At 39.8% G+C, this 26387-nt stretch overlaps 1 protein-coding gene across 1 annotated transcript; it reads right to left on the bottom strand.

Annotated features, from left to right (window-relative positions):
* Positions 1–247: 247 nt before the first annotated feature.
* On the bottom strand, positions 248–16815 carry LOC143290396 (peptide methionine sulfoxide reductase MsrB-like). Its single transcript, XM_076599794.1, has 5 exons — positions 16558–16815; positions 12360–12508; positions 11975–12051; positions 9763–9901; positions 248–4072 (listed from the first exon to the last, which is right to left on the bottom strand). The coding sequence occupies exons 1-5, from the start codon at positions 16676–16678 to the stop codon at positions 3959–3961; spliced, it is 600 nt and encodes a 199-aa protein (XP_076455909.1). The 5' UTR covers positions 16679–16815; the 3' UTR covers positions 248–3958.
* Between the last annotated feature and the right edge of the window lie 9572 nt (positions 16816–26387).

Raw genomic sequence — 26387 nt, 5'->3', positions numbered from 1 at the left:
GCAATCTTATTCAAATTATATTATATATCATGCATGAGTCACACAAGAACAGAGCTGGAGCAAACAAACAATCCTAGCAGTGCTAAATTTGCTTTGCATTAAGAATTGTCCTAAGTCTATGGAATAATTATTGAAACTAAGAAAACTTTGCACTGCTGAGATCATTTCTGCAACCCAGCCCTGGTCTTCACATCAGCTTGCATTAAATGGTAATGTAATCTCATCTCATTTCAAAGTCTTCAATGAATTGTTTTTAAATGTTTTAATCAATCAATCATCATCAAGATTCATAATGAATATCATCACAACAGTTAGATATAGGAAAAGGAGAAAACAAATATGTCCCAAATTGTGTTACCAGCCAACAAATCACAAGGAAACTAATAAGGTGCACAGAATGAAAATGTTGTCCTTTTTTCCTGCTACATCTGCTTGCTCTGCCTTCAGTTTAGTGATCATTGACTGATTTTTGATTGATATGGATACTTATATAGCGCCTATCCTTGGTCAGAGACCAAGCAAGCTCTAAGCGCTTTTCAAACACAGAGTCATTTGCACAATAGGCTGTCTACCTGGGTAGAGCCGACTGACGGCTGCCACTGGGTGCTCATCATTCGTTTCCTGTGTCATTTAGTCAGATTTCAGGCATGCACACATACACATTCAGACAGACATGTAACATTTTATGACTGGGGTTTTTTTTTGGGGGGGCTAGGTTTTTTTTGTTTGTTTTTTACCCTGCCATGTAGGCAGCCATACTCCATTTTCGGGGGTGTGCATGTTGGGTATGTTCTTGTTTCCATAATCCACCAAACGCTGACATGGATTATGGGATCTTTGATGTGCATATTTGATCTTCTGCGTGCGTATACACACGATGGGGGTTCAGGCACTAGCAGGTCTACACATATGTTGACCTGGGAGATCATAAAAATCTCCACCCTTTACCCACTAGGCACCGTCACTGAGATTTGAATCCGGGACCCTCAGATTGAAAGTCCAACACTTTAACCATTCGGTTACTGCGCCCATCATGACAAACAGCGGGGAAGGCAAAAGCGCCACCAGTAATCACTTCCTCAAGTTTTTAAAGAAGTAAAAGCCTTAGAAATGCTCTGATATCAAACCAACTTTCTGCCAAACATAAACAACAGATGACTGCCTGTATTCTGTCGAATAAATCAAGACAAATACATGTATGAAAAAAACAAAAACACACACACACACAGAGCAGAAAAGGTCAACCAGAAAGTTGGGGTGTTTTTTTGGTATTTTTTGTTTTTTTGGTGTGTTTTTTTTTACTTGATCCTGATCAACAATTGTCCTCATACTTGCCATCGGCAAAACCCTTAATCCTAACTTAGATAATTCTTCCTTATTTCATTTGATCATAAACAATTGTCAAAAAAAACTTGTCTTCAGCGAAATCCATTATCTTTACATGGATGATTATAGTTATTTCACTTGATCCTGCACAACTGTCCCAAAACTTACCTTCAGCAAAATCCATCATTTTCATGGATGATTCTGTCCCAAAACTTACCTTCAGCAAAATCCATCATTTTCATGGATGATTCTGTCCCAAAACTTACCTTCAGCAAAATCCATCATTTTCATGGATGATTCTGGCATATTTTACTTGATTCTGAACGAGTGTCCAAAAACTTAACAAGTAAAATCATTTGTCTTTATATGGATAATTCTAGAATATTTCATTTGATCCTGAACATCTGTCCAAAACTTAACCAGCAAAATTTTTAATCTTTAATGGATAGCTGTAGCTTATTTCACTTGATCCTAAAAAAAAACTTTCCCAAAACTAACTTCAGTAGAGCACTTGATTTTCAAATTTGATCTGACAACATTGTGATATACTCACAGCTGAACCAAAATTCAAGCAGAGAGAAGCAGCAATTAAACTGTATGTATATTTTTTAAGAAAATGATGGTGATAAGAAAGGAGGACCTGAATCAGTTGGGGAAAAAAAAACCATGATCAGATGCAATACTTCTGAAAATAATACATAAAATAATACCCCATACCAATTTTTTCTTTCCTTAAACAGAACTGTCCTCATCCACTATAAAGTCAATGGCAAAAATCACAAATGTTGACAATGTTTGTTTTTTTCTACCACATTGCATCATTGCTATACCTGATGACAAGACAATCCCTGCAGGCTGAAGCACTGTCACAAGGGACAGTCTAGAGCTGAAGTTTGGTTTCAAGAAGATGTCACAGAGTGCAGACTGATCAAAACATGCTACACCACACCTGCTTTAAAATAAAAAAAGGAAGCAGATGCCTGACAGCATAAACCCAATATGCAGGCCAGGCCTTGAGAAAGTCCTGGAGATCATCAAAACCATCTACTTTTCTCTCAGCCCTACACTGGCAAAAATAAACACATGTTGAATAGATACTGGTAAGTTCAACTTCTTGGCCACAACAATTAACAAGGAAGAAACATTTCCTCTTTACAAAGCAGATGCTGTCTTGAGGCCTGTCCCTGCTGTCCTGCTGCCCCATGTCTGTGGGGGGTCAGTCCAGTCCTGTTTCTTCACAGTGTTCACAAGTGTGTAAGCTCATGTACAATCTCATCTCTTTTTTTCCCCCTTCCATTTCTCCTCCAAAGACTTTGTGAAGAAAGAAGCTGTAGAGTTCAACATCTCAGGTAAATTTTGAAGTATCTCAGGATTAATTTCAGTTATAAGAAGAGTGTCATAATTCTTCCAACAAAAATATTAATCTTTGATTTTTTTTTAAATTTCATGATAATCACTAATCTGCCTTTGGTGCAAACACATTAAGTGTGTGTATCTAAATGTGACATACACACCAAAATTTACACTTTTTTTGTCCGAGTATTCATGGCTTTCTGCAGGTGCAACTAAGCACCTCTTTTTATTGACTCACTTGTGTAAACAAAATGAGTCTAAGTTATAAGCTGGTGTTTGGTTGTGTGTGTGTGTGTGTGTGTGTGTGTGTGTGTGTGTGTGTGTGTCCATGGTAAACTTACTGCCATTTTCTCTGGAAATACTTTGTCTGCCAATACTAAATTTGGCATAAACATAGTGTGAAAAAAATCTTCAGTGTCATACCGATAACAGGTTGTAAATCTCCCGAATTTAGCTGTATTTCCGGATCATTAACGGTTTATTTCATAGAGATCATAGAGATTTGTTCCAAAATCTGAAAATTCTAAAAACCGCTTCCCACTGACTTGCTAGAAGGTGGGTTGTGTTTGGTTAAGAAGAAGACAAGACCTTGTTTTTCTTGTTCATAACTAAAAGGAAAGAAATACAAATTTTGGACAGAACATATATAGTGATACTAACTACACCATTGATGTGTTTACTGCATATAAATATTCTAAAGAGGACACTGATTTAACTGGAATGAACATAAAAGATAAACTGAATCGATCCTTTCTTTCAGCCTGTTGTGGACTGGTTCGTGCAGATCTAGAGATCTACCAAGTGTTGCGATGTGCTTGAAGCGATGGTAACATCTCCTTTACTGCCAAAATAAAAGTGTAATCAAGATATAATAAAACACACAAAAAACATGATTTAAACAGCATTATTACGTCCAATCCAATAACATCTATTCATCACACCAAGAAGAAAACAACGAGATTGATTTAAATATCAAATTTAGTCAAATGACGTCAGATGCGCTGCAGCATTGGGGATTAGTCTGCTTGCTTTGAAACTGAACATGCATAGTTCGATCCCACTTTTTTTTTCCTCCTTTTTTTCCTCCTTTTTTTCTGCCAAGCTTATTTCGTATATCATATTTCATACAGAACATATTTCAACAATTTTTTTCACCTTTACTGGATAAAGGGCAAAACACAAGTGAGTCTTGAAGGCTTTGCCTCTTGTTTATTTTTCTTCTGAGTTTACCTGGCTTTCTGCAATGGCCAAAATGCCTCCCTACCAAAGTACATGTGCATTACATCTTTCCTTCCTGTCCAGGTGTGAACGTGAGGGCCACGCTGTTGACACAGTACCTCATGCCTGTAGGGGCTGGTCCATCAGGAAACACATGGCCCAGGTGGGAATCACACTGAAACATATCAATGGAAGAACAATGCGAAGAGATTGAAACTTCACTTGCCAGTAACAATGCCAAAAAGGCATTCCAACTTGGCAAAGACCTCACCAAACAGAAACAGAGCTAAGTAAGTACAATCCAAGACAAAGACAGCAACTGTCTCACTGAAGAAGAGGAAATCAAAAACAGATGGACTGAGTACTACTCCGAACAATACAACTTCCTGAACCAAGGTGATCCAAGCATTGTAATTTGCCAGGAACCAACAAACATGGATGACTTTCAAATTCTCCGTGAGGAAGTAGAGTCTGTGATAAGATCACTGAAATGCGGAAAGGCTGCAGGAGTAACCAACATCCCAGCTGAGCTTTTGAAGAATGGAGGAGACTCAGTGATTGATGTGCTTACTGTCATCTGCAACCAAATCTGGAGGACTGGTGAATGGCCATCTTCATGGTCACAATTGCTGATTATAACTCTACCCGAAAAATGCAACCTCCAACAATGTTAAAATTACTGCACAAACAGTCTTATCAGACACTCCAGCAAAGTCATGCTTGAAGTAATACTGAACAGACTAAAGCTTCAAGCAGACAAGATCATTGCAGAGGAACAGGCATGATTTCACCAGGGCCAGCACCACAGAACAGATTTTCAACCTACAGTTTCTATGTGAAAAACATCTCCAACACCAGAGGAAATTCTATCACATGTGTGTCAACTTCAAAAAAGCATTTGACAGAGTCTGGCATAAGGCACTTTGGGCCACAATTAAAAAGTTCAATACTGACCAGAAGTTGATCAACATCATCCAATAGCTATATGCCAGGTCAACCAGCGCTGTACTAGTCCAGGGAACTATAGGGAAATGGTTTCACATTTTAGTCGGGGTCTGCCAGGGATGCTTACTCTCTCCAACCCTATTTTACACCTTCCATGGAGATCATACTCACACTATAAGTATTAGTGGAAGAATCATTGAGGAAGGATCATTACAAGCCTCAAGTTTGCAGACGATATTAATGGCTTGGCAGGTGGAGAATAAGAACTTGCCACCTTGGTAAAAAAAGCTTGATAAGGCCTCAGCAAAATATGAGATTGAGATAAGTGCTGAGAAAACCAATCTAATGTCCAATAACAGCAACACCATTACAATGGACATAAAGTTTCACAGACAGAAACTTGAGACTGTCCAGCATTTCAAATATCTGGGTGCCATAATTAATGATGAGGGCTCCAAACCAGAGATTCTTTCAAGAGCTGCTCAATAAGAGTTGCTCACACACCTGTAGCAATGGCAAACCTGAAGCCCATATGGAAAGACAGGAGAATCACTGAAGCCCATACGGAAAGACAGGAGAATCACTATCAGTCACAAAGTCAGACTCATGCATGCATTGGTACTTTCCACATTTTTGTATGCTTGCAAGACATGGACTTTCACATCAAAACTGAAACTGCAAAAGAAAATCCAAGCTGTGGAAATGAGATGCTATCAAAAGATCTTGGGCATCTCAAATCTCAAACACATCACCAACAAGCAAGTTTGCCCAGACCATCACCTAACATTTAGGACCACACAACGACGTACTGGCCATAGTGAAGAAATGGAAACTGAAATGGTATGGTCATACCACAAGATCAAACAGCCTTGCCAAAGCCATCCTCCAAGGAACAGTACACAGGAAGGGAAGAACAGGCAGCTGAAGGAAAAATGGTCTGACAATATTGGAGTGGACAGGGCTGACATTTGCTGAGACATAATCACTCACACGCAATTGTCCAGAATGGTGAAGGCTAGTGCACGAGTCAGCATTGTTGTGCCCCGATGGTTCCCCATGGAGCTAAGGGACCAAGGCAAGGCAAAGCCAAGGCAATTGCCTTTGACCTATTTTAAATGAAATTGAAAAACAGCACACTGTAAAACAGCACAAAATGAACGGGAGTGGGCATAACAAAATAAAGCAATAAAAAACAACAACAACAATGGAAGACAGAAGTCATCAAAGTGAAAATTGGAGCAGGTGTGACAGTGAATGTGGAGTCACAGTGAATGTGGTATCACAATCAATAATGTTTGATAATCAATGTAGTGTGACAGTGAATGTGGAATCACAGTGAATGTGGAATCACAGTGAATGTGGTGTGACAGTGAATGTGGTGTGACAGTGAGTCTGGAGTCACAGTGAATGTGGTGTGACAGTGAGTCTGGAGTCACAGTGAATATGGTGTGACAGTGAGTCTGGAGTCACAGTGAATGTGGTGTGACAGTGAGTCTGGAGTCACAGTGAATATGGTGAGACAGTGAGTCTGGAGTCACAGTGAATATGGTGTGACAGTGAGTCTGGAGTCACAGTGAATGTGGTGTGACAGTGAGTCTGGAGTCACAGTGAATGTGGTGTGACAGTGAGTCTGGAGTCACAGTGAATGTGGTGTGACAGTGAGTCTGGAGTCACAGTGAATATGGTGTGACAGTGAATGTAGTGTGACAGAGGGGGGTGATAGTGACAGTGAATGTGGTGTGACAGTGACTGAGATTGACTGTGGTGTGACAGTGAATGTGGTGTTACTGTGAATGTGGTGTGGCAGTAACATGATGTGGCAGTGAATCTGGAGTCATAGTGAATGTGGTGTCAGTGAATATGAATGTGGTGTCAGTGAATATGAATGTGGTGTCAGTGAATATGAATGTGGTGTCAGTGAATATGAATGTGGTGTCAGTGAATATGGAGTCACAGTGAGAGTGAATGTGGGCATTAAAATACCCTCATGTTCTGGTAACGCTAATCCAACTCACTTGAAAATCAAACAAATGGCTGATGATACTACTTTGTTCCTTAGAAACAGAGAAGACATGATGAAAGCTTTAGAAATATTTACGGCATTCGAAAGATTCTCTGGCTTGAAATTGAACATAGAAAAAACGAAGGCAATGAGGATTGGTCAGCATAACGGAAATGAAGTTCTTCCATTTACTTTAGTCAGTAAAATTAAAATCTTAGGTATTTATTTTCAAGCAGATAAGATGGCGCAGGAAATTGCAGATAATTGGACACAAAGAATAGACCATATTAATACATCGATAAAGGAATGGAGTAAACGTGATCTCAGTATTCAAGGTAAAGTAGTAGTTATAAAGACTTTTTTAATTAGTCAGTTAATTTACGTAATGAAGTCCATTGGTCTTCCACACTGTATTCTATGCAAAATGAACACCACTTTTTACAGGTTTCTATGGCAGAAAAAACAAAGCAATAGAAAGGCATTTGAAAAGGTAAAACGGAAAGTCATGGAAGCTGAATACAATGCTGGGGGCCTTAAAATGATAAATATGATTACTTTACAAAAATGCTTTAATTTACAGTGGGCAGGAAAACTTCATGAAGTAAATGAAGAGCAAAACTGGTGCTTAATACCAAAATGGCATGTTGCAAAACTTGCAAAATATAACAGGGTTTTCCATATCAACTGTAAAATAAGAGACGTCAAGGGTTTAGATAGAACTGATAATGTGTTCTGGCGGAGTATAGTAACTACCTTTTTAGAAAACAAATCTTTAGCAACACACAATATAATAAACAGCAGCAACTTCCAGAATCAGATGCTATTCAACAACTCTTTGATCACATACAAAAACAAAACGTTATCTTTTCAAATATGGCAAGCAAATGGGATAGAACTGATTAAAGATGTAATTCATGCAAGTGAAAACAGAATACTTACTTTAGAAGAAATACAAACACAAATTGGACAGAACAAAGCAAACCTGATGCTTGAATATAATCTTCTTATCCATTCTCTCCCCAAAACATGGATTCAGTGGATACAGAAAGGGGAAAAAATACAGAATCCAATGTATGTGAGGTTAGCAAGTATAACACAAAACCTAGAATTATTAAGAATATATTACTTGAAAATAAAGAAATAGTAACTCCAATTGCGGAAAAACTTTGGTTAAGAAAATTTGGCATACATTTTGATAAGTCAGTATGGTCAAGAGCCAATGATGTAACAAAAGAAGTACGATTAAAAGTTCTTCAATGGAAAATTCTACACAACATTTATCCAACAAATATTTTTCTTTGTAAAATGAAAGTAAAAGAAAATAATAAATGTTCTTATTGTCCAGACACAGTCGATTACATTGAACACTTTTTCTTTGAATGTCCACTTGTAAGCAGCTTTTGGTGTTATACAGAAAAATTGATCAATTTAAAAACAGATCTTAGATTGAAACTTTCAATAACTGATATACTTTTTGGTATTAACAAATCAGAACGCCTGCTTGGAAATTACAAATACATCAATTACATAATCATTGTAAGCAAAATGTGTATAAGCATTTTCAAAAAAAGAGTCCTCCCTCTCTATACAATGCATTTTTGAAAGAGAGCTAGGCCTCAGAAGTCAACTGAATCCATGTTATTAAATGTAAAAAAAAAAAAAAAAAAGATCACACACACACACACACACACACTGTACGCAAACACCTTTCACATATTCACTTTCGTATCTTTCATTTGTATCATTATTGCTAAATACTTGTATTTATTTCACGGACTGGCCGAATGAGTATATGTAAAATGTCGACAATGCGCATTGTATAATGTCAAGTATGTCATTTACTTTCATGTGTTATACGACGAGTTGTCCTGAGGATGATGTGGTGAGCGTCCTTGATGAATGCGTCCGGCAGAAGAACAATCACTGTGCGTCGTTTCGGTGGAGGGAGGAACCTGCCTCCTGTCCAAGCGTCAACTTTCCTTTTTGTTTCTTCTTCTTCTCCTTTTTTTTTTTCTTCCTCCAATAATTAATGTTGATCTAATTGCATGTTTTTCGACGTATATGTATTATACTAAGATGATTTCGATGATTATCTCACATACAGAATCCACACACTCACATCAGAGCAAACTAAATCACAGACAACTGAAAACACATGTATACTGTTAAAATATTCACTGAAATTGTCCATGAAAACTGAATATTCAGACAAAGAACTTAGTGTATTCTGAAAAATACTACTTTGAATACATTTAGATGTATTTACATGTATTAATCGAAAACTGACATGTTATATAGAAAGAAGAAAAAAAAAACGAAAGAAAACAGAAGGAAAAAAAAAAGGTTTATGGGTTTTTTTGGCCAATGAAGAAGGCGTGTGAAAGCACCAAAAGAAAAAGAAAAGAAAAAAAAAAACGAAAAAAAACCACCACGTTCTGGTGCTCCATGACCTGCATGCAACCGAGGCCACAAAAAAGAAAAAAGAAAAAAAAAGAAAAAAAAAAGAAAGTGAATGTGGTCTGGCAGTAATGTCATGTAATGTGAATGTGGTGTGACAGTGAATGTGGTGTGACAGTAAGCATGGAGTCAAAGTGAATGTGGAGGAGTCACAATAAATATGGAGTCACAATGAATATGGACTCAGTGCATTTTGAGTCACTTTGTATGTGTTGTGACAGTGAATGTCGAGTCATAGTGAATGTGCAGTCACATGGAACATGGAGTCACAGTGAATGTGCAGTCACATGGAACATGGAGTCACAGTGAATGTGCAGTCACATGGAACATGGAGTCACAGTGAATGTGCAGTCACAGTCATGGACAACTGGAGTGGGAGAATCAAAGCAAATATCAATACCACATCCAATGAAACCTACTGATGCCAGTCACTGAGCTGCAATGTCTGAGGTGTTTTTTACCTGTGCACACAGAACTTCTGTCCTGGACATGCCCAGGGTGTGGTCAGCCTTCGTGGTCACTGCCTGCCTGCTATCTTCTCGCTTGTACTGCTCATAAAATGAGGGCCACCCTGAGCCGGAGTCATACTTGGTTTTTGACCTGAAAAGAAGAAAAAGGTGAAAGCACAGGATAATGCTTGAACTTTCCAGGTAAACTGTCTCAGTTTTCGGAAGTAAAGCAATGTGAGCAAGAATGCGAGAATGCGTGTGCATGTGTGTGTGTGTGTGTGTGAGAGGGTGAATGAATGCGTGTGTGTGTGTGTGTGTGTGTGTGTATGTGCATGTATAAGTGTGCAAGTATGTGTGTGTATGTGTGTGAATAGAATAGAATGCAAAATAAATTTTAATGTAATGAAACCTTAAGATTTATAGGACACAAGTACATAGATAAATAAATAATGTGTGTGCGCACGCGCGTGCGTGTGTGTGTATGCGTGTGTGTGTGTGTCTGTGTATGCATGTGTGTGTGCATGGTGAGTATAGATGCATGCATGAGTGTGTGTGCATGCAAGTGTATGTGCTTGTGTATGAGTGTGCGTATGTAAGTGTGTGTTTGTGTGCACATGCGTGTGCGCACACACATGATTATGTTAGTGCGTGTGTGTTTGTGTGTGTGTGTACGTGTTTTTGTGTGTGTGTGTGTGAGGGGGGGAGGGTTATGTGTATGTACATGTATGTGCATGAACATGTATAAGTGTGTGTGAGTGTGTATGCATGTGTAAGCATGGTGTGTATGCATGCATATATGTGTACACCCATGAGTGTGTGTGTGTGTGTGTGTGTGTGTGTGTGCAAGTGTAAGAGTTCGTATGTGTGTGTGAGTGTCTGTCAGTTCAGTTATGCCCATCACTCCCCCTGGAGCATAGGCCGCTCACAACAGTCCGCCAGAGTCCTCTGTCCTGGGCTGCCCTTTCTGATTGTCTCCAGGTGTGCCCCATCTTCTTGGTGTCTGCCTCGAGGTCACGTCACCAGGTGTTTCTTGGCCTTCTGTTTGCCCTGGGGATTCCATTTCAGTGCCTGCCTGGTGATGTTACTGTCTGGCTTCCTCAGGGTGTGCCCGATCCATCTCCATCTTCTGTGCCGAATCTCATCTTCAGCTGGCAGCTGGTTGGTACGCTGCCACAGGTCTGCGTTGCTGACATTGTCGGGCCAGCGTATCTGGAGGATCATTCTCAGGCAGCTGTTGATGAAGGTCTGCACTTTCCTGGTGGTGGTCTTTGTTGTCCTCCATGTCTCTGCTCCATACAAAAGGACTGACTTGACGTTGGAGTTGAACAGCCTGATCTTCGTGCTAATCAACAACACCTTGGAGCTCCAGATGTTCTTCAGTTGCAAGTATGCTGCCCTCGCTTTGCCGATTCTTGCTCTGACATCTGCGTCTGTGCCACCCTGCTTGTCGATGATGCTGCCCAAGTACGTGAAGGTCTCTACCTCTTCCAGCTTGCTCCCGTGCACTGTGACTGGGTCCTCTCTTGCTGTGTTGATCTTAAGGATCTTGGTCTTGCCCTTGTGGATGTTGAGGCCGACTTGTGATGAGGTGGCTGCCAACTCTGTTGTCTTGTCCTGCATTTGCTGGTGACTGTGGGAAAGCAGGGCCAGGTCATCTACGAAGTCCAGGTCATCTAGTTGGTCAAGTAGTGTCCACTGGATTCCGTTTCTTCTGTCCGCTGTTGATGTTTTCATGGTCCAGTCGATTGCCAGGAGGAAGAGGAAAGGTGACAGGAGACAGCCTTGCCTGACTCCAGTCTTCACCTCAAAGCTGTCTGTGAGCTGTCCTCCATGGACCACCCGGCACCTCATTCCCTCATAAGAATTCTTGATCAAGTTGACCAGCTTGACTGGCACTCCATAGTGACGTAGCAGCTTCCAGAGGGTTTCGCGGTCTATGCTGTCGAAGGCCTTCTCGTAATCTGAGTGTCTGTAGATGCATACAAAATTAAATGCTTATGTGCATATGCATTCATATACCGGAATGTGTGTCTATGTCAGTTTTCAAAATATCACTTCCAAAAACTGTAGACTTTCTGGTGTACAACTGACTTAAAAGATCCAAAATCTCATTTAAAAGAAAGAAGAAGAAAGAAAAAAAAATAGTAATGGAAAATGTTAATCAACTAGCCAAACAAACAAAAAAACAAAACAGTAGGTGAACAGATTTACTTAAGAGACTCACTGAAATAGAGGCGCTCCACAAGCAACACAATTATACATCCCTTCTTGCTTGTTGTATACATACTCCCCTGTGAAGGCCTGGAAAAAAATGATTAGATTGTAGTGAGGGGATTTGTCTGCCACTGAAAAAGTCATTCAGCACACACACACACACACACACACACACACACACACACACACACACACTTCAGTGAAGAAGAAAAAGAGGGAGAGAGAGAGAGCCTCTGATTCATCAATAACAACAAAAACAATAGCAATTGATAGAGAGACAGAGACAGCTAGTGTCATATGCACCAATTTCATCAAACAGGTCAGAACTTTATGTGATATTATAGCATGATAAATCCCCAAGTCTGATTTACATATCTTATTCATGTTTTACCAACCGGTTCAGTTCCTTTCTGTCTGCAGACTGCGAACTGTTCTTTGGTAAGTTTTAGTCTCCACTCAGCATCCGACATTTTACGAAAATCATTATCTGGAGGTGGCTGATCAGCTGGTGTGTCACTTGTACTGGCACCACTGCCATAGTTTTCTGGAAAAATGGGATTGCAGATACAATGGTTGATCATACAACAGAGTCATTGAGGTCAGACTACACAGAAATCCAAGTAATTAAATAATGCGAGCAAAATTGAAATATTCATTTTTCATTCATGTTACAAATCTTAAGTTCATAACATGACTGTAGAGTAAATGTTCTTAATTGTTGTGAATTAACTAAATGCTGTTCAACACCAGGATAATGCTGATATAATGTGTGCCTAAACCCCCTATTTGTATTTGTATTTGTACTTCTTTTTATCACAACAGATTTCTCTGTGTGAAATTCGGGCTGCTCTCCCCAGTGAGAGCGTGTCGCTACACTACAGCGCCACCCATTTTTAAAAAATTTTTTCCTGTGTGCAGTTTTATTTGTTATTCCTATCGATGTGGATTTTTCTACAGAATTTTGCCAGGAACAACCCTTCTGTTGCCATGGGTTCTTTTACATGCACTAAGTTCATACTGCACACGGGACCTCAGTTTATTGTCTCATCCAAATGACTAGCGTCCAGACCACCACTCAAAGTCTAGTGGAGGAGGAGAAAATATCGGCGGCTGAGCCGTGATTCGAACCAGCGAGCTCAGATTCTCTCGCTTCCCAGGCGGACGCGTTACCTCCAGGCCATCACTCCACATCTGTGTAACATATGCATGCACAAGATCATGTATGAATATTATAGAGCCTGTAATCCTTGTCAGATGCCAGAATAAGTTGATATTGATTATGTAATGGAAAGAAAGAAATGAAAATGTGTGCATATTTCTACTGTGAGTTTTGTAAATCCTATTTTCTGATTATTATTTCTAAGTGAATTCTGCCTGTCCCAAAGAACTTGTAATCCTACATCAGCTAACTGATAAATCAACTTCACCAGAGCTGTCAACATCACCACTGATCTTTAAGACATGTATCTACATAAAGCCTTTAAAAAGAGTGCTAACACAGTTAAAGAACAATATAAATGTTTCTGAATGTTTTAATTGTGATCTGAAGAAGTTGCTAACTCATTATTGCTTACACTTCATTTTTTTGCTTGTTGTAAATGTTGGATAAAAGTTGTATTTCAATCCCCTTCAGAAGGGCTGTGGCTCATAGCAGCTATACTGAATGAAATTTTCCTTTAATTTCATTTATCTATCTCTCTATCTCTCTCTCCCACTCTCCTCTGGAATGCACTATTATCAGAAATGGTAAACATGGTTCTGTTTTTTCTGAATGCCGTGTGGAATTATTCATTCTGATTTTTGCAGACAATACTGTGTTGTTATCTAATACTGCCAATGGACTACAGACTCAGTTTGACAGTCAATAATGCGCAGCTCAGAAACTTCAACTGAAAGTAAATATGGGGAAAAGTAATATAATGTTTATTTTGTAAGTTTGTTTGTTTGTTTGTTTGTTTTTTTGTTTTGTTTTTTGTTGTTTTTTGAAGCTCATGAAAGATAGTACAATGGTGACTGAAAACTGTTGATTGTAAATGCATATAAATACCCCAGATTCTACAAAACAACAAAACTAAGCTTTAAATTTACATGTCACAATTTAGTTTCAAGGGCAAAGAAATCAACTTAGGGTATGTATGATTGTCAAGTCTTGTAAGACTATGACCATCAGAACAACAGAGGAAGTAACTTCTGTCCCAACTATCTGGGTTAGAATTTGATAACAGTGGAGAGTGTCTTGCCCAAGTAACATCCCCACTCTCTCAGCCATGAGGGTTTCAGGATAGTCTGAAGTGGGATGGTTCCCAAAGGCCAACTAGCCCCCAAGGCTGCAGCACCATGAGCCAGTGCAATCTTGCCTCCAAGTTTGAGTCATATTTCTTCACAAAAGATTAACTCATTAAGCTGTATACTGTGTATAAATAAATGACTTCCCATTGCAATGGAGAAACCATTGATCATACAAGTTGCAACTCTCACTCAGCTGTTGGCCCAACTGTAAGCTTATGTCAATCTGTGATAAAAACTGAGTGTTGGGCCCAAAGCATTTTGTAAAAATTTGAAAACAACTCTGTATAACTGTTCACAAAACTGATTCACGGGTGCTACCAGTTGTTGAATATGGTGCTGAAATATGGGGACTTAACATAGATTTACCAATAGTAAAAATACCTTTGTTCGCATTCATAAGATTTCTTGGTCAAGTTGGTGTAAACTATCTTACTCCAAATAATATGGTTTATGATGAGCTTGGGAGATCTACTTTGTTTGTGAATTCTTTTGTAAAATGTATATATTGTAAAACTGACTCAAATGAGAGATGACAGACTACCTTTTAAATTGTATTAAACATAGCATAGTCTTGATTGTAATGGTAAACATACATTACATGGACATGAAATGTTTCACTTGTCAGTATGGGTTTGCTTCTTCTGGGACAATCAAGGAGCTGAAAATACTGGTAGCTTTTTGAAAAGTTTTAAGTGGAGAGTTATTAATTGCAATGGCAAGAGTGGAATGTGGAATGAAAGGAAGAAAGATAAAAAATGAGTGGATCCTGTGAGAGGGGACTTCACTGAGTTATGACCAAATGGTGTGTCTTGGTGGCAGCAAGACTGACAATGTATGTGGAGGGATCTTGTGAGAGGAGACCCCAAAAGACTATGTGGGGTGTCTTGGTGGCAACAAGACTGGCAATGCAATTTTTTTTAAGCGCTGACTGGTAGGCCCCCCTTTCATAACAGCGACATAAGAATCAGAGTGTTGATTGTGGTCGCTCTACGGAAGAAGAAGAAGAAGAAGATGACCACATTCAAAACAGTGATAATTTTTTCTTCTATAATATATTCAAAACTTCAAAATAGTATTGAGACATATATTTCAATGGATATAGAAGGAATTTTTCCCCCTAAAATTACGTTTATCTAACATATTTACCGTGACCTGCTAGTGCTGATTCCAGCAGGGAGTCCGATTCCTATCCAGTGCAAACTAATACCCGCCAGTGCAGAGAAAACGAAAGTAGCAACGGCCGATAACCTCCTGGAAGTAGGTTACCTCCCCTCTATTATTTAGAGGATCTGTGAAGATTTTGATGTGGTATGTCCGACACTGCAGTACATTTAAGATGATATATCTATAGAACTGATGTAACTCAAAATTACTAATGTCATTTGTGTAACTCTGTGACCCAAGATGAAGCATACAGGGTTTTGGGATGCCCACCTCTTCATGACTTAAGAAAAAAACTGATTTCTTGATCAGCTGTGTTCTTGAACTTCCCCACAATAATGAATCTGACTTTGTTACTTTCATCCACGAATGACCTAACTGTTAAACGTTCAGCAAACTCTTTGAAAATATATCTTTCAACAGAACATGGGAAGGAACATAAATTTTGATTTGACAATATGTACTGCTGATTTTTGTAGACATATAGACAATTGTGAGGTCACATTGTTTTTGTTTCTTTGTTTGTTTGATAGTGTGTTTTTTTCCTTGTTCACTGAAGGGGGCAATGGCCTATCTGAATAAATCATCTAAGTCTGGAAGTCCATCTGTGTGTGTGTGTGTGTGTGTGTGTGTGTGTGTGTGTGTGTGTGTGTGTGTGTGTGTGTGTGTGTGTGTGTGTGTGTGTGTGTGTGTGTGTCAACAACCATTTTTCATTAAGATCAATCTGAAGTGCATTAACTTTTTCACAAAACAACAGAATGGGCTATTTCTTCTTTTATGGCTTAAATTCTTCTACTCTATCTATTTAAAAAAAATTAAATGAAATAACTTAATAAGAAATAAGATCGAATTACAAAACCGACACAAAAAGACAACAACCTTGAATTCTATCTCAGATATTTCTAGCCAAGTCATATCAAGGATTGAAGGAGAGGGAGTAAAATAAACAACTGGGTATGTATGAGAGACAGAGACTGAAGTGAGGATAGAATTTACTTTGTTAAATAGAAAAAAAAAACACAAAAAAAACGAATAACATGAACAGCAACAACGAAATAGGTCACAGGTTTTAAGAGTTGGGATGGAGTAAGCGTGAGTCAACAGATAACAAATATATTTTAAGACTCGTTTTGGTAAACTAACCTCTTCGTGCTGTGAAAAAGTTTCCCATTCTGGGCAGTGATTCAGCAGACGACAAAACTTGAACGCGATGATGTGCCAAATGGAGAAATACGTTAGACAGACGAACCAGAGACCGAGACATTTTTTTCGAAGTGCAGATAGTTGTTTTCAGGTAAAGTCTCACTTCATGTCTGTCTGTTAGCCTACATCTTTGTCGATTTGTGGTTTTGTTAGGAATGCAAGAAAGAGTTACGCAAACAAGTCCTCTGCACAGTTTGAAACAATTTCTGGATTTGACCAAACACGAACGTAAAGGGGGGTTACTCCCTACTCCTACAGGGGTCAGCCCGATACTACTCCCTGTCGATACTCACCCGGCTCGCTAATCCCTCTCAAAAATATCCAAAAACAAGCAAATACACATGTATGTATACAATTGTGACTGATAATGCTTTCTGTTTGATCAAAGATGTGTTGTGAAATGATCAATGTGTTATGTGTTCTCTTCTTACAACCGTCCGCCTTCAGAGTTGAGCAGCATGCGCCGGCGACGTCACAGTGTGTTGGGGCCCGCTATACTGTGTGGGCTCGCTACTGCCTTGTATTTTAATTGTAGTTACACGGACCGTATTACACGGACTTAGACGCTCGCATCACGACTCTCTCACACACACACACACACACACACACACACACACTGGCACACACACATACACACACACACACACACACAGGCCGCTGCCACTGATTGGCCGCAAGAGGGGTGGGAAAAGATCTCTGATGCCATGAACGTGGCGTCTAGCGTGCTGCTCAGTCTCAGTTGTATTTGGAAAAGTCCACAGAGACTCTGTTCCGATCTGCGCAATGTTGGTTTTGAAATGATGCCAATATTCCCCCGGGTTCGATTCAAGTGCCGCAAAGCATCAGTCGTGCTCACGGTCGGCTAGACTGACTTACGGCCACTCCCTCTCTCTACCTCTATTTCTTTGAGGCGATCGATGGTGTGATGGCCTTGTACCTGTTCTTTTTGGTATTCTTTGACTTTTCTGAGGATTTCCAACTTTCCTAGATGTAGAAAGCTCAGTCGTTGTTGTTGCATAAGTTACCACTGAGCAAGTCTGTCAGCTCGCCCCTTTCCGTCCCTTAATACCTGCATGTCCCTGGCAGTATGACCATGTAAGTTTTTTAATCTGAAAGTTGCGCATTGCCTCGAGTCATGCCACTCTGGGCTTCCCCGATTCCACTTTCAATTTTCTGTAAGAGGTTCATTGAGTCCGTTAGAATCATGGCATGTTGCGGGTTTCCAGGCAGATGGATAGATGATAGCCACCGGAGAGCATGTTTCACAGCTTCAATATCCATCGTTAGGCTGGAGGTTGTGACTTTGTAGGCAGCATTCTTTTCCATTTTGTTTCGCAGTGAATCCCCAACCGGATTGGTCTTTGGTGACTGAGCCATCTGTGTATTATGATGATGGTGTGTGTGTGTGTGTGTGTGTGTGTGTGTGTGTGTGTGTGTGTGTGTGTGTGTGTGTGTGTGCTGACGTGCGCGAGTGTGTAAGTGTACACATGTGGCAGGAGAGCTCTGTGCACGTGCGTGTATGTGTGTGTGGGGGGGTGGGTGGGGGGGTGGGGGGTGGGGGTGGAGGGAGGGAAGAGGATGAGGTATGTGTGTGTATGCATGTCTGTACTGTGGTAGGAACGGAATATTGGAACGTGCGGGTGTCCATATATATTTTGGTATATGTGTGTGTGTGTGTGAGGGGGGATATGGGTGTATGTGTGTGTGGTAATATAGATAAGTGTGTGTGTGTGGGCGCGCGCGTGTGTGTAGTGTGTGTCGTGGAAGCTGCGATACGTAGCATAGGAATGAGTGTGTGCAGAAGGTGGGTGGGGGCGAGGGGCTGAGGTGGGGGGCGGGGGAGAGGTGCAGAGTAATTCGGGAGATGGTGTGTGTGTGTGTGTGTGTGTGTGTGTGTGTGTGTGTGTGTGTTTTCTTCAGTTTAACGTCTATTCACTATAAGTGTTTTTAGACGGAAAGGTGTAAAGTAGTGTATAAAGGAAAGGGAATGCATGTGAATATTAGTGTAAAAAAAAAAGAAAGAAAGAAAAAAGAAAAAAAATCATGTTATGTATCAGAGGAAAAGTATATTATAAGAAAAAGTCTAAAGAGGTTGTGGTGTGCATTGAATGAGTTGTCATGGGAAGGAGAATATATGCATATCAACAAGTATTAACCTACAACAATGTAAATATAAATAACAGTATTAAATATGATACATCAAAGGAGGATACCAACTGGACTGGAGTTTAAAATTTCTGAAAACATTCTAAGCAATGAATAATCATTCAAAATCTTTTCAGTGGCTAATGAAATATTGGAAGAAAAGTCATCTTTTGGAAGTAACTGATTTATGCTCGGACAATGAATGAGTAGACATCTTACAGTTATTTGCTTACCGCATATACATTTTATATTTTTAGAAAATTTTGTACGAAAGGCATTCAAACGAAGTCTACATTAGACTTGTAATTTGTCTTGAATGTGCTGCTGGTGTCGAATTTAGAAAATGTTTGGGATTAGCTGCATTCTTTGTGTTTACACAACATTGGTAATATTGATTATTTGAATCTATAAGTAATTTCTTAAATCGATTTCTAGATACATTTTCTATACAGCTAATGCATTCATGTAGATCTAACTGGATGTCAAGTTGTATTGCGCCTTCGAAACTACGTGCTACTCTTCTAGCTGCTTGGTCTACCCACTCATTTGAAGATATTCCACAGTGCGAAGGTATCCAACAGAAAGTTATTTTAATGCCCTGTTTTGTCAGTTGGCGAATAATATGTTTTATTTCCATTGTCATCTCAATTCGCTTCTTTGACTTTGAAAATTCTATAACTTGTAATACTGACTTTGAGTCTACACATAATAAGATTTCACTTGCAGTTTTCGGAATGTCTGAAATATAATTTAAGGCAATAAGTATGGCTATAAGTTCAGCTGTGAAAATGGAATATTGTCTACCAATATAGTATAATTTTTCTATTCTAAATGAAGGAATTACAAAAGCCGCTCCTGAATTACCATCTTCTAGAACAGATCCGTCTGTGTATATTTTTAGATAATTTGAATATTGATTTTCTATGTGGGAGAGCACTTCAGGTTTTAACAAAAATTGTGACTGGTTCTTGGATAAATCTGTATAATCCATGTCAAAGGTAGTTTTACACTGCTCCCATTCAGGGACTGGTGAAAAAGTAGGTACTTTTGCAATTTGCTTGTCTTTTGATTCCGTAGCACTAATAATATCTGATGCAAATGTATTAATGGATGTCATAGACTGTATCGTCTTAGCTCTTTTAGCAAAATCGTTTTGTGAACTCAAATTAGCTTCTTCGTTTGAAAATGTTTCATATGCGAAAGATTTGATAACGAATTTCGCGGCTGAAGCTTTCCTTTGTTCATCAAGAGATAAAACACCTGTTTCTCTGTAAGTCCCTAAATTTGATGTAAGAATGGGCACACCTAGAGCGAGTTTATAAGCCTTACAATTGAAATGCTTTGCAGCTTCTTTAGCAAATGCAGTGGAGCACTTAAAAATACCTCTTGATCGTATGTCAAGCGTGAACGTTCGAGGGAGGTAGCGAGAGATATCAACGCTTTGGTATCTTGCCCCCAGTGCTGTTTACATTTTATTTTAAGGAAATTTAGACCTTTTCTTGCTTTGTTTAGTATATAGTCAATATGATAATTCCACGAAAGCTTTGAAGAAAGATAGACTCCCAAAAAATTAACGGACTGTGTATATCTGATGATAGTTCCATTTATTTTAAACACGGGGAGCTTTTCTGGGTCTGATCCTGTATTAAATAGCATCATATTTGTTTTTTTCGAAGGACAATGATAAGCCATTTTCTGTCATAAAGTTGCTGATTTTATCAAGTTCCCGCTGGTATATTTTCTTTATGTAATTCAATGTCCTAGTAGGCGTTTTATTTTTCATTGTCACCTTCATCCATAAACAAATGTCATCAGCAAATTGAACCAAGGCTTATCTTTAGCTAGCTTGTTAGGTAGTTAGGTAGATCTGCTAATAATATATTGAATAAAATCGGCGAAATTACTGATCCTTGTGGTAACCCCATGTGTAATTGTCTGGGGTTTGAGTAGGTATTTCCTATTCTTACTTGTATAGTTTCAGTTTCAGTTTCAGTAGCTCAAGGAGGCGTCACTGCGTTCGGACAAATCCATATACGCTACACCACATCTGCCAAGCAGATGCCTGACCAGCAGCGTAACCCAACGCGCTTAGTCAGGCCTTGAGGAAAAAAAAAGAAAAAAAGAAAAGATCTATCTGATAAAAAAAAAACACACACAAAAACTTCTAATATAATCATACATGTTGCCTGTGATACCGATATTTTTCAGTTTATATAAAAGTCGAGCATGCCACACTCGGTCGTATGCTTTTTTCACATAAAAAAGTCGCTAGTACGTTTTTTCGCCTTGCAAACTTGCTTTACCTGTGTAGTCAGTTTGACTGGATGTTCTGTGGAGGATCTACCTTTTCTAAAGCCAGCTTGGTTTATAGGAATTACACTATACTTCTCACAATAATGAACAAGTCTTTTTAGAACAATTTTTTCCATTAGTTTGTATACATGCGATGTTAAGGCAATTGGTCGATAGCTGGGTTTTTTTTTATCTGTTCTGTGTTTGCCCTGTTTGAGTATTGGGACAACGATTGATTGTTTCCATACAAGAGGAATGTCACCATCAGACCAACATTTCTTTAAAATTAAGTGTAAGAAATCAGTCAAATTTCCAGGCAAATGTCTCAACATTTCGTTTGAAATTCCGTCTAAACCAACTGATGTTTTTTTGCTGCCGAGATTTGAGAGACATTCCTTTATTTCATCTGGTGTTATTTCACTATTTATATCTAGGTGATTTACGCTCTCTGAATCTTGGTATGCTTCATTTTTCTCTTGGCTTTCTCTGCACTTTCTATTTTCTTTTGACAAACCAGTGTTTCTACTATGATTACCAAACATGTCAGCAAAAACCTCTGCCTTTTCAATATTTGAAGGTAGATCTGTATGGTCCAGTTTAATAGGGCATTGTGGTAAATATATTCCATTTTTCATTGTTTTTAGTTTTTCCCATACCTTTCGCATATCTTTGTGATTGAAAACTTCATTTGTGCAGAAAGACGACCAGTACTGCCTTTTGCTTGTGCGTTAACAATAAATTATTTGCTTTATTTTGAGCTTTTTTCATCTCTAAATGATTTGGAGGGGGTGTGGGGGGTGGGGGGTACTTTTAAGTATACTTTAAATTTTGACTTCTTTTCTTTCTTTTCTGCTTCACAAGCTTCATTCCACCAGATATTACCAGAGTGCTTATGATCTTTAACCGATTTGAACTTTGGAATAGATTCATTTGCAGCGGTGATGACTGCATTTGTAAATATCGAATATAAACTGTTGACATCTGTATCGTTTATGTTGTTAATTTGAAACGATGAAAGTAAACTTCTAAATTTATCCCAGTTCGCAAGTCTGTAATCAAATTTTGGAATTTTATCCTCGGTTGGATCTATCGACTGAGATATTTTTTGATTCAAGTCTTGTGATAATAGGCAAATGATCACTATTAAGAGTGTCATTCAGTGTATGCCAGTCACATATTGGTGCCAGATCTGATGAGATTAAAGTAAGATCTATGGCAGTTGCTCTATGACTTGGATTGTCTGGGACACGTGTTATTCTGCCATCGTTAAGTAGGTATAGAGAAGCATCTACAATGTTTTCAATAAAACGATTGCTGGTGATCGACTGGCAGCCTTTCTCCCAAAATGGCGAGTGTGCATTAAAGTCTCCCGCGATGAGAACTTTTTTGTCCTGATCTGTCCGTAAGGTTCGTCGAATCCACTCTGTATTAAAGTCATATGGACCCTGAGGTAGGTATACAGATATGACAGTTAAGAGTGAAGTATTAAACTGGACTTTTACAGCACGAGAATGAATATTTGGTGTATCTGGTGGAACGGGGCTGGGGCATGGAGTGTACTTGACCCCTTCTCGAATGTATATCGCTGTGCTGATTTTCTCATTGGTATCCACCTTTTGATGTAATGGTGGAAAGTAATAGTGACTAAATTTAGGAAGTTTGTCTCTCTTAACATTTAGAGATTGAAGTGCTAGCAAATGATAGTTATGATTCGCCAGATGCTGCACTAAGTGATCACAGTTTGTACCAATAGATCGACAGTTCCATTGAAACACATTTGGGTTGTTGTCTACCGTCATTGCTCGAGAAAGTTCAGTGATTGTCTCTAGTTGATCACAGTTCCAGAAAGTTAACTAATGTAACGGAACACAAAAAATATATTAAACTAAATAATAACACTAATAATAGATAATTAAAAAGAATTGGTAGGTTATTGATCAATAAACTAAACGAGTATGTATGAATGATTATTGTGTTGAAAACAGAGATTAAATAGTAGAACAGTTCACAGCAGAGCGTCCTGGTGTTCACGTGGGAATAAATCAAATCTAAACACAAGTAAACGTTTTGCCAGTGATCAATACGAAGACCAGTCTATCAGGTTGCTGAATGGGTTGTACCATGTGGGCTGGGGGAAGGCGGGGTAGGCATGGTGTTGGTAGCGATGCACTGATCGGGCAGGTCTCTTGGGAGTCTCCCACAGCAGGTCCCTGACAGCACGCCCCACGTTCCCTGCCAGTAGACTGGTCCCCTTCCTCGTGAGGTGCAAATTGTCCCGCAGGTGATGAAGTTTTATGTTGGTGTTATCTACAAAAGAAATGTTTTTCTCGTCATAAAGCTCGGAAGTTAGCATGGCGTTGAACAGCTGACGTTTCATTTCTGTGCGTTCATCTTTCACGACCGTAATTTTACTTACGACGATTTTCGTTGTTGGGTGTTTTTCGCCGTGTCTTTCAAGACGTGCACTGGAGATTTACATGATTTTTCAGGGTCAGCTGTTTTCAGGTCGTTAATGCCACAATGAATGACCACTGCTTCGGGTTGTTTTTCACCAGAGCCAAGTTCTTGTAGGCATTGTTGCGCAGCGCTCACTGTGGGGGTTCGTTTCTTTCAGGTTCAGGTTCAGGTTAGGGGCTGATGTTGATCATCGTAGCCTCACGGCTTTTTACGCCCCGTCTCATTTATGATTAGCACAAGGCCTCACGGCCTTCTTTGTGCTGTGTCGTTATCGGTCTTGTCTCAGTCTAAGTAGACCCAGTTACAATTATCTTGGACCATCAAAGTCAAACCAGATGTCTTTTAAAATTTTGCCAAGTCATGTTGAGTTCTTCTATAGCGTATCTACCGCTGTTGCAAGGATAGTTTAGCTCGGCCTTGTCATGCTTGTCAAGTTTGTTTACGCATCTCACCCGTTCCCTTCCCTCCCGCTGCGGCCGAGCGTGAGCCGCAGCTCACGGTGATTATCGATAAGGTTCTTGAAGTTGTTGGTATTGGAAGCATACTTGATGTTAGTGGTTAGTTTGTTCCAGTCGTTAGTAACCCTATAACTGAAAGCAAATTTCCTTGTGTTATTGTTATGTCTCTGTTTATAAATTTTATCAACACTGTTTCTTGTTTCCATATTAGTATCTGGCGGTGAATCAAAGAAGTGATCTTTTTTAATATCGTCTATACCATTACAGATCTTATAGGCTTGAATCAAATTTCCTCTTTTTCGTCTTGCTTTCATTGAGGGTAATTTTAGGAATTTCAGTCTTTCTTCGTAAGACAAATCCTTAATTTCACGCACGTCTTTGCACTCTTTCAATAGTAATTGATTGACGTATTAGTCATGATGCATGGAACCAATATGAGTGCCCTAGCCGATTTCTTTCTACACCATTCATGACTGAATCGTGAAGAATCAGGGTTGTCGGAAGTTCTTGTTTGTTTTCATTTTCTTTTTTGAGTTTAGAAGTTTATTTTGTTTGGGTTTACGTCATTTCTCGCGTATTGCGTGGTTGATAAAATGACGTCATTCTAGGGCTTGGCAACTTTTTTCTCTGTGTGTGTGTGTGTGTGTGTGTGTGTCCAGGGGTGGGGTGGGGGTGGAGGGGGGGGGGTGTGCAGTGTAATTTGGGAGATGGGGTGTGTGTGTGTGTCAAGGGGTGGTGGGGTGCAGTGTAATTTTGGAGATGGGGTGTGTGTGTGTGTGCATGCGTGTGTGTGTGTGCGTGTGTGTGTGTGTGTGTGTGTGTGTGTGTGTGTGTGTGTGTGTGTCCGAGAGGGGGGGAGGCGTGGGGGGGGGGGGGGGTGCAGTGTAATTTGGGAGATGGTGTGTGTGTGTGTGTCCGGGGGGGGGGGGGTGGGGGGTGCAGTGTAATTTGGGAGATGGTGTGTGTGTGTGTGTGTGTGTGTGTGCGTAGGCTCGTGTACATTTATGTGTGTTTGTGCTTCAATATTTGTGAAACTGCATGTTTGTTGCATATGTTGTGTGTGTGTGTGTGTGTGTGTGTGCATGTTTTACATTTATTTGCTTATTTTTCATTATTATTGTCTTTTTATTTTGCTTTTATTTATTGCTATTATTATTATTATTATTTGGAGTGGTGGCCTAGAGGTAACGCGTTCGCATAGAAAGCGAGAGAATCTGAGCGCGCTGGTTCGAATCACGGCACTACCTCCGATATTTTCTCCCCCTCCACTAGACCTTGAGTGGTGGTGGTCTGGACACTAGTCATTCGGATGAGACGATAAACAGACTGAGGTCCCGTGTGCAGCATGCACTTCTCTCATTTCTCTCTCTCTCTCGCCTCCCCCCACCCCCATCCCCCCGCCCCCTGTCAGTTTCTCTCTGTTTCTCTGCCTGTCTATTTCTCTCATTTTCTTTCTCTGTCTCTCTACCTCTCTGTCAGACTCTCTCTCTCTCTCTATCTATCTATCTATCTATCTACCTATCTATCTATCTATCTATCTCTCATTTTCTGTCTCTCTGTCTCTCTCCCCTCATCATCCGTATCCGTATCCCCTCCTCTGTCAGATTCTCTCTCTCAGTCTCTCTCGTTTTTTTGTTTGTTTGTTGTTGTTGTTGTTGTTGTTTTTGTTTGTTTGTTTGTTTTGTTTTGTTTTTTCCTCTATCCAATTTTGTTTCATTGTTTTCACCATTATTGTTCTGATTTGTACCCCCATGTCATCTAGTACAGCCAATGACATTAAATATTTCAGTATTCAGTGCTCTTCTCTCTCTCTCTCTCTCCCTCTCTCTCTCCCATGCATGTGCACAAGCACACAGACAGACAGATATGCACCCACTCACTCATTCACTAACTCTCTCTCTTTTTCTCTACATATCTGTTTATCTATCTATCTATCTATCTATCTATCTATCTCACACACGCACACACAAGCGTTCACCCACATACTCTCAACCACACACGAACATGAGTTCGGCCACACCCGCACACACACACACACACACACACACACACACACACACACACACACACCTGGTTTTAGCGACTCCAAACATTAGCAACATCTGTGATCGATCGTATCGCAGCACTACACAGGTGCCAGACTGTTGGGCGTAAGACCTGATGCACCAAATGGCCAGCTGTTTGGGATGGGAAGCACGTGCTGCCTGTCGTCAGTGCATCTCTCCAGTTCTGCTTTCTCTATGTCTCTCTCTCTCTCTCTCTCTATCTGTGTGTGTGTGTGTGTGTGTGTGTGTGAGCAGGAGAGCAGGAAAGGGGGGCGATGGGGAAAGGGAGACTAGGACAGGGAGAGATGGGGACTGGAGAGCAGGACAGGGGCAGGGGGGGAAGATGGGGGAGGGAGAGTAGGACAGGGGGAGA

This window comes from Babylonia areolata, chromosome 15, assembly GCF_041734735.1.
Source record: "Babylonia areolata isolate BAREFJ2019XMU chromosome 15, ASM4173473v1, whole genome shotgun sequence".
Lineage (NCBI taxonomy): Eukaryota > Metazoa > Mollusca > Gastropoda > Neogastropoda > Buccinidae > Babylonia > Babylonia areolata.
Note: the sequence above shows the minus strand (reverse complement) of the source record. Positions and strands in the feature narration are given on the sequence as shown.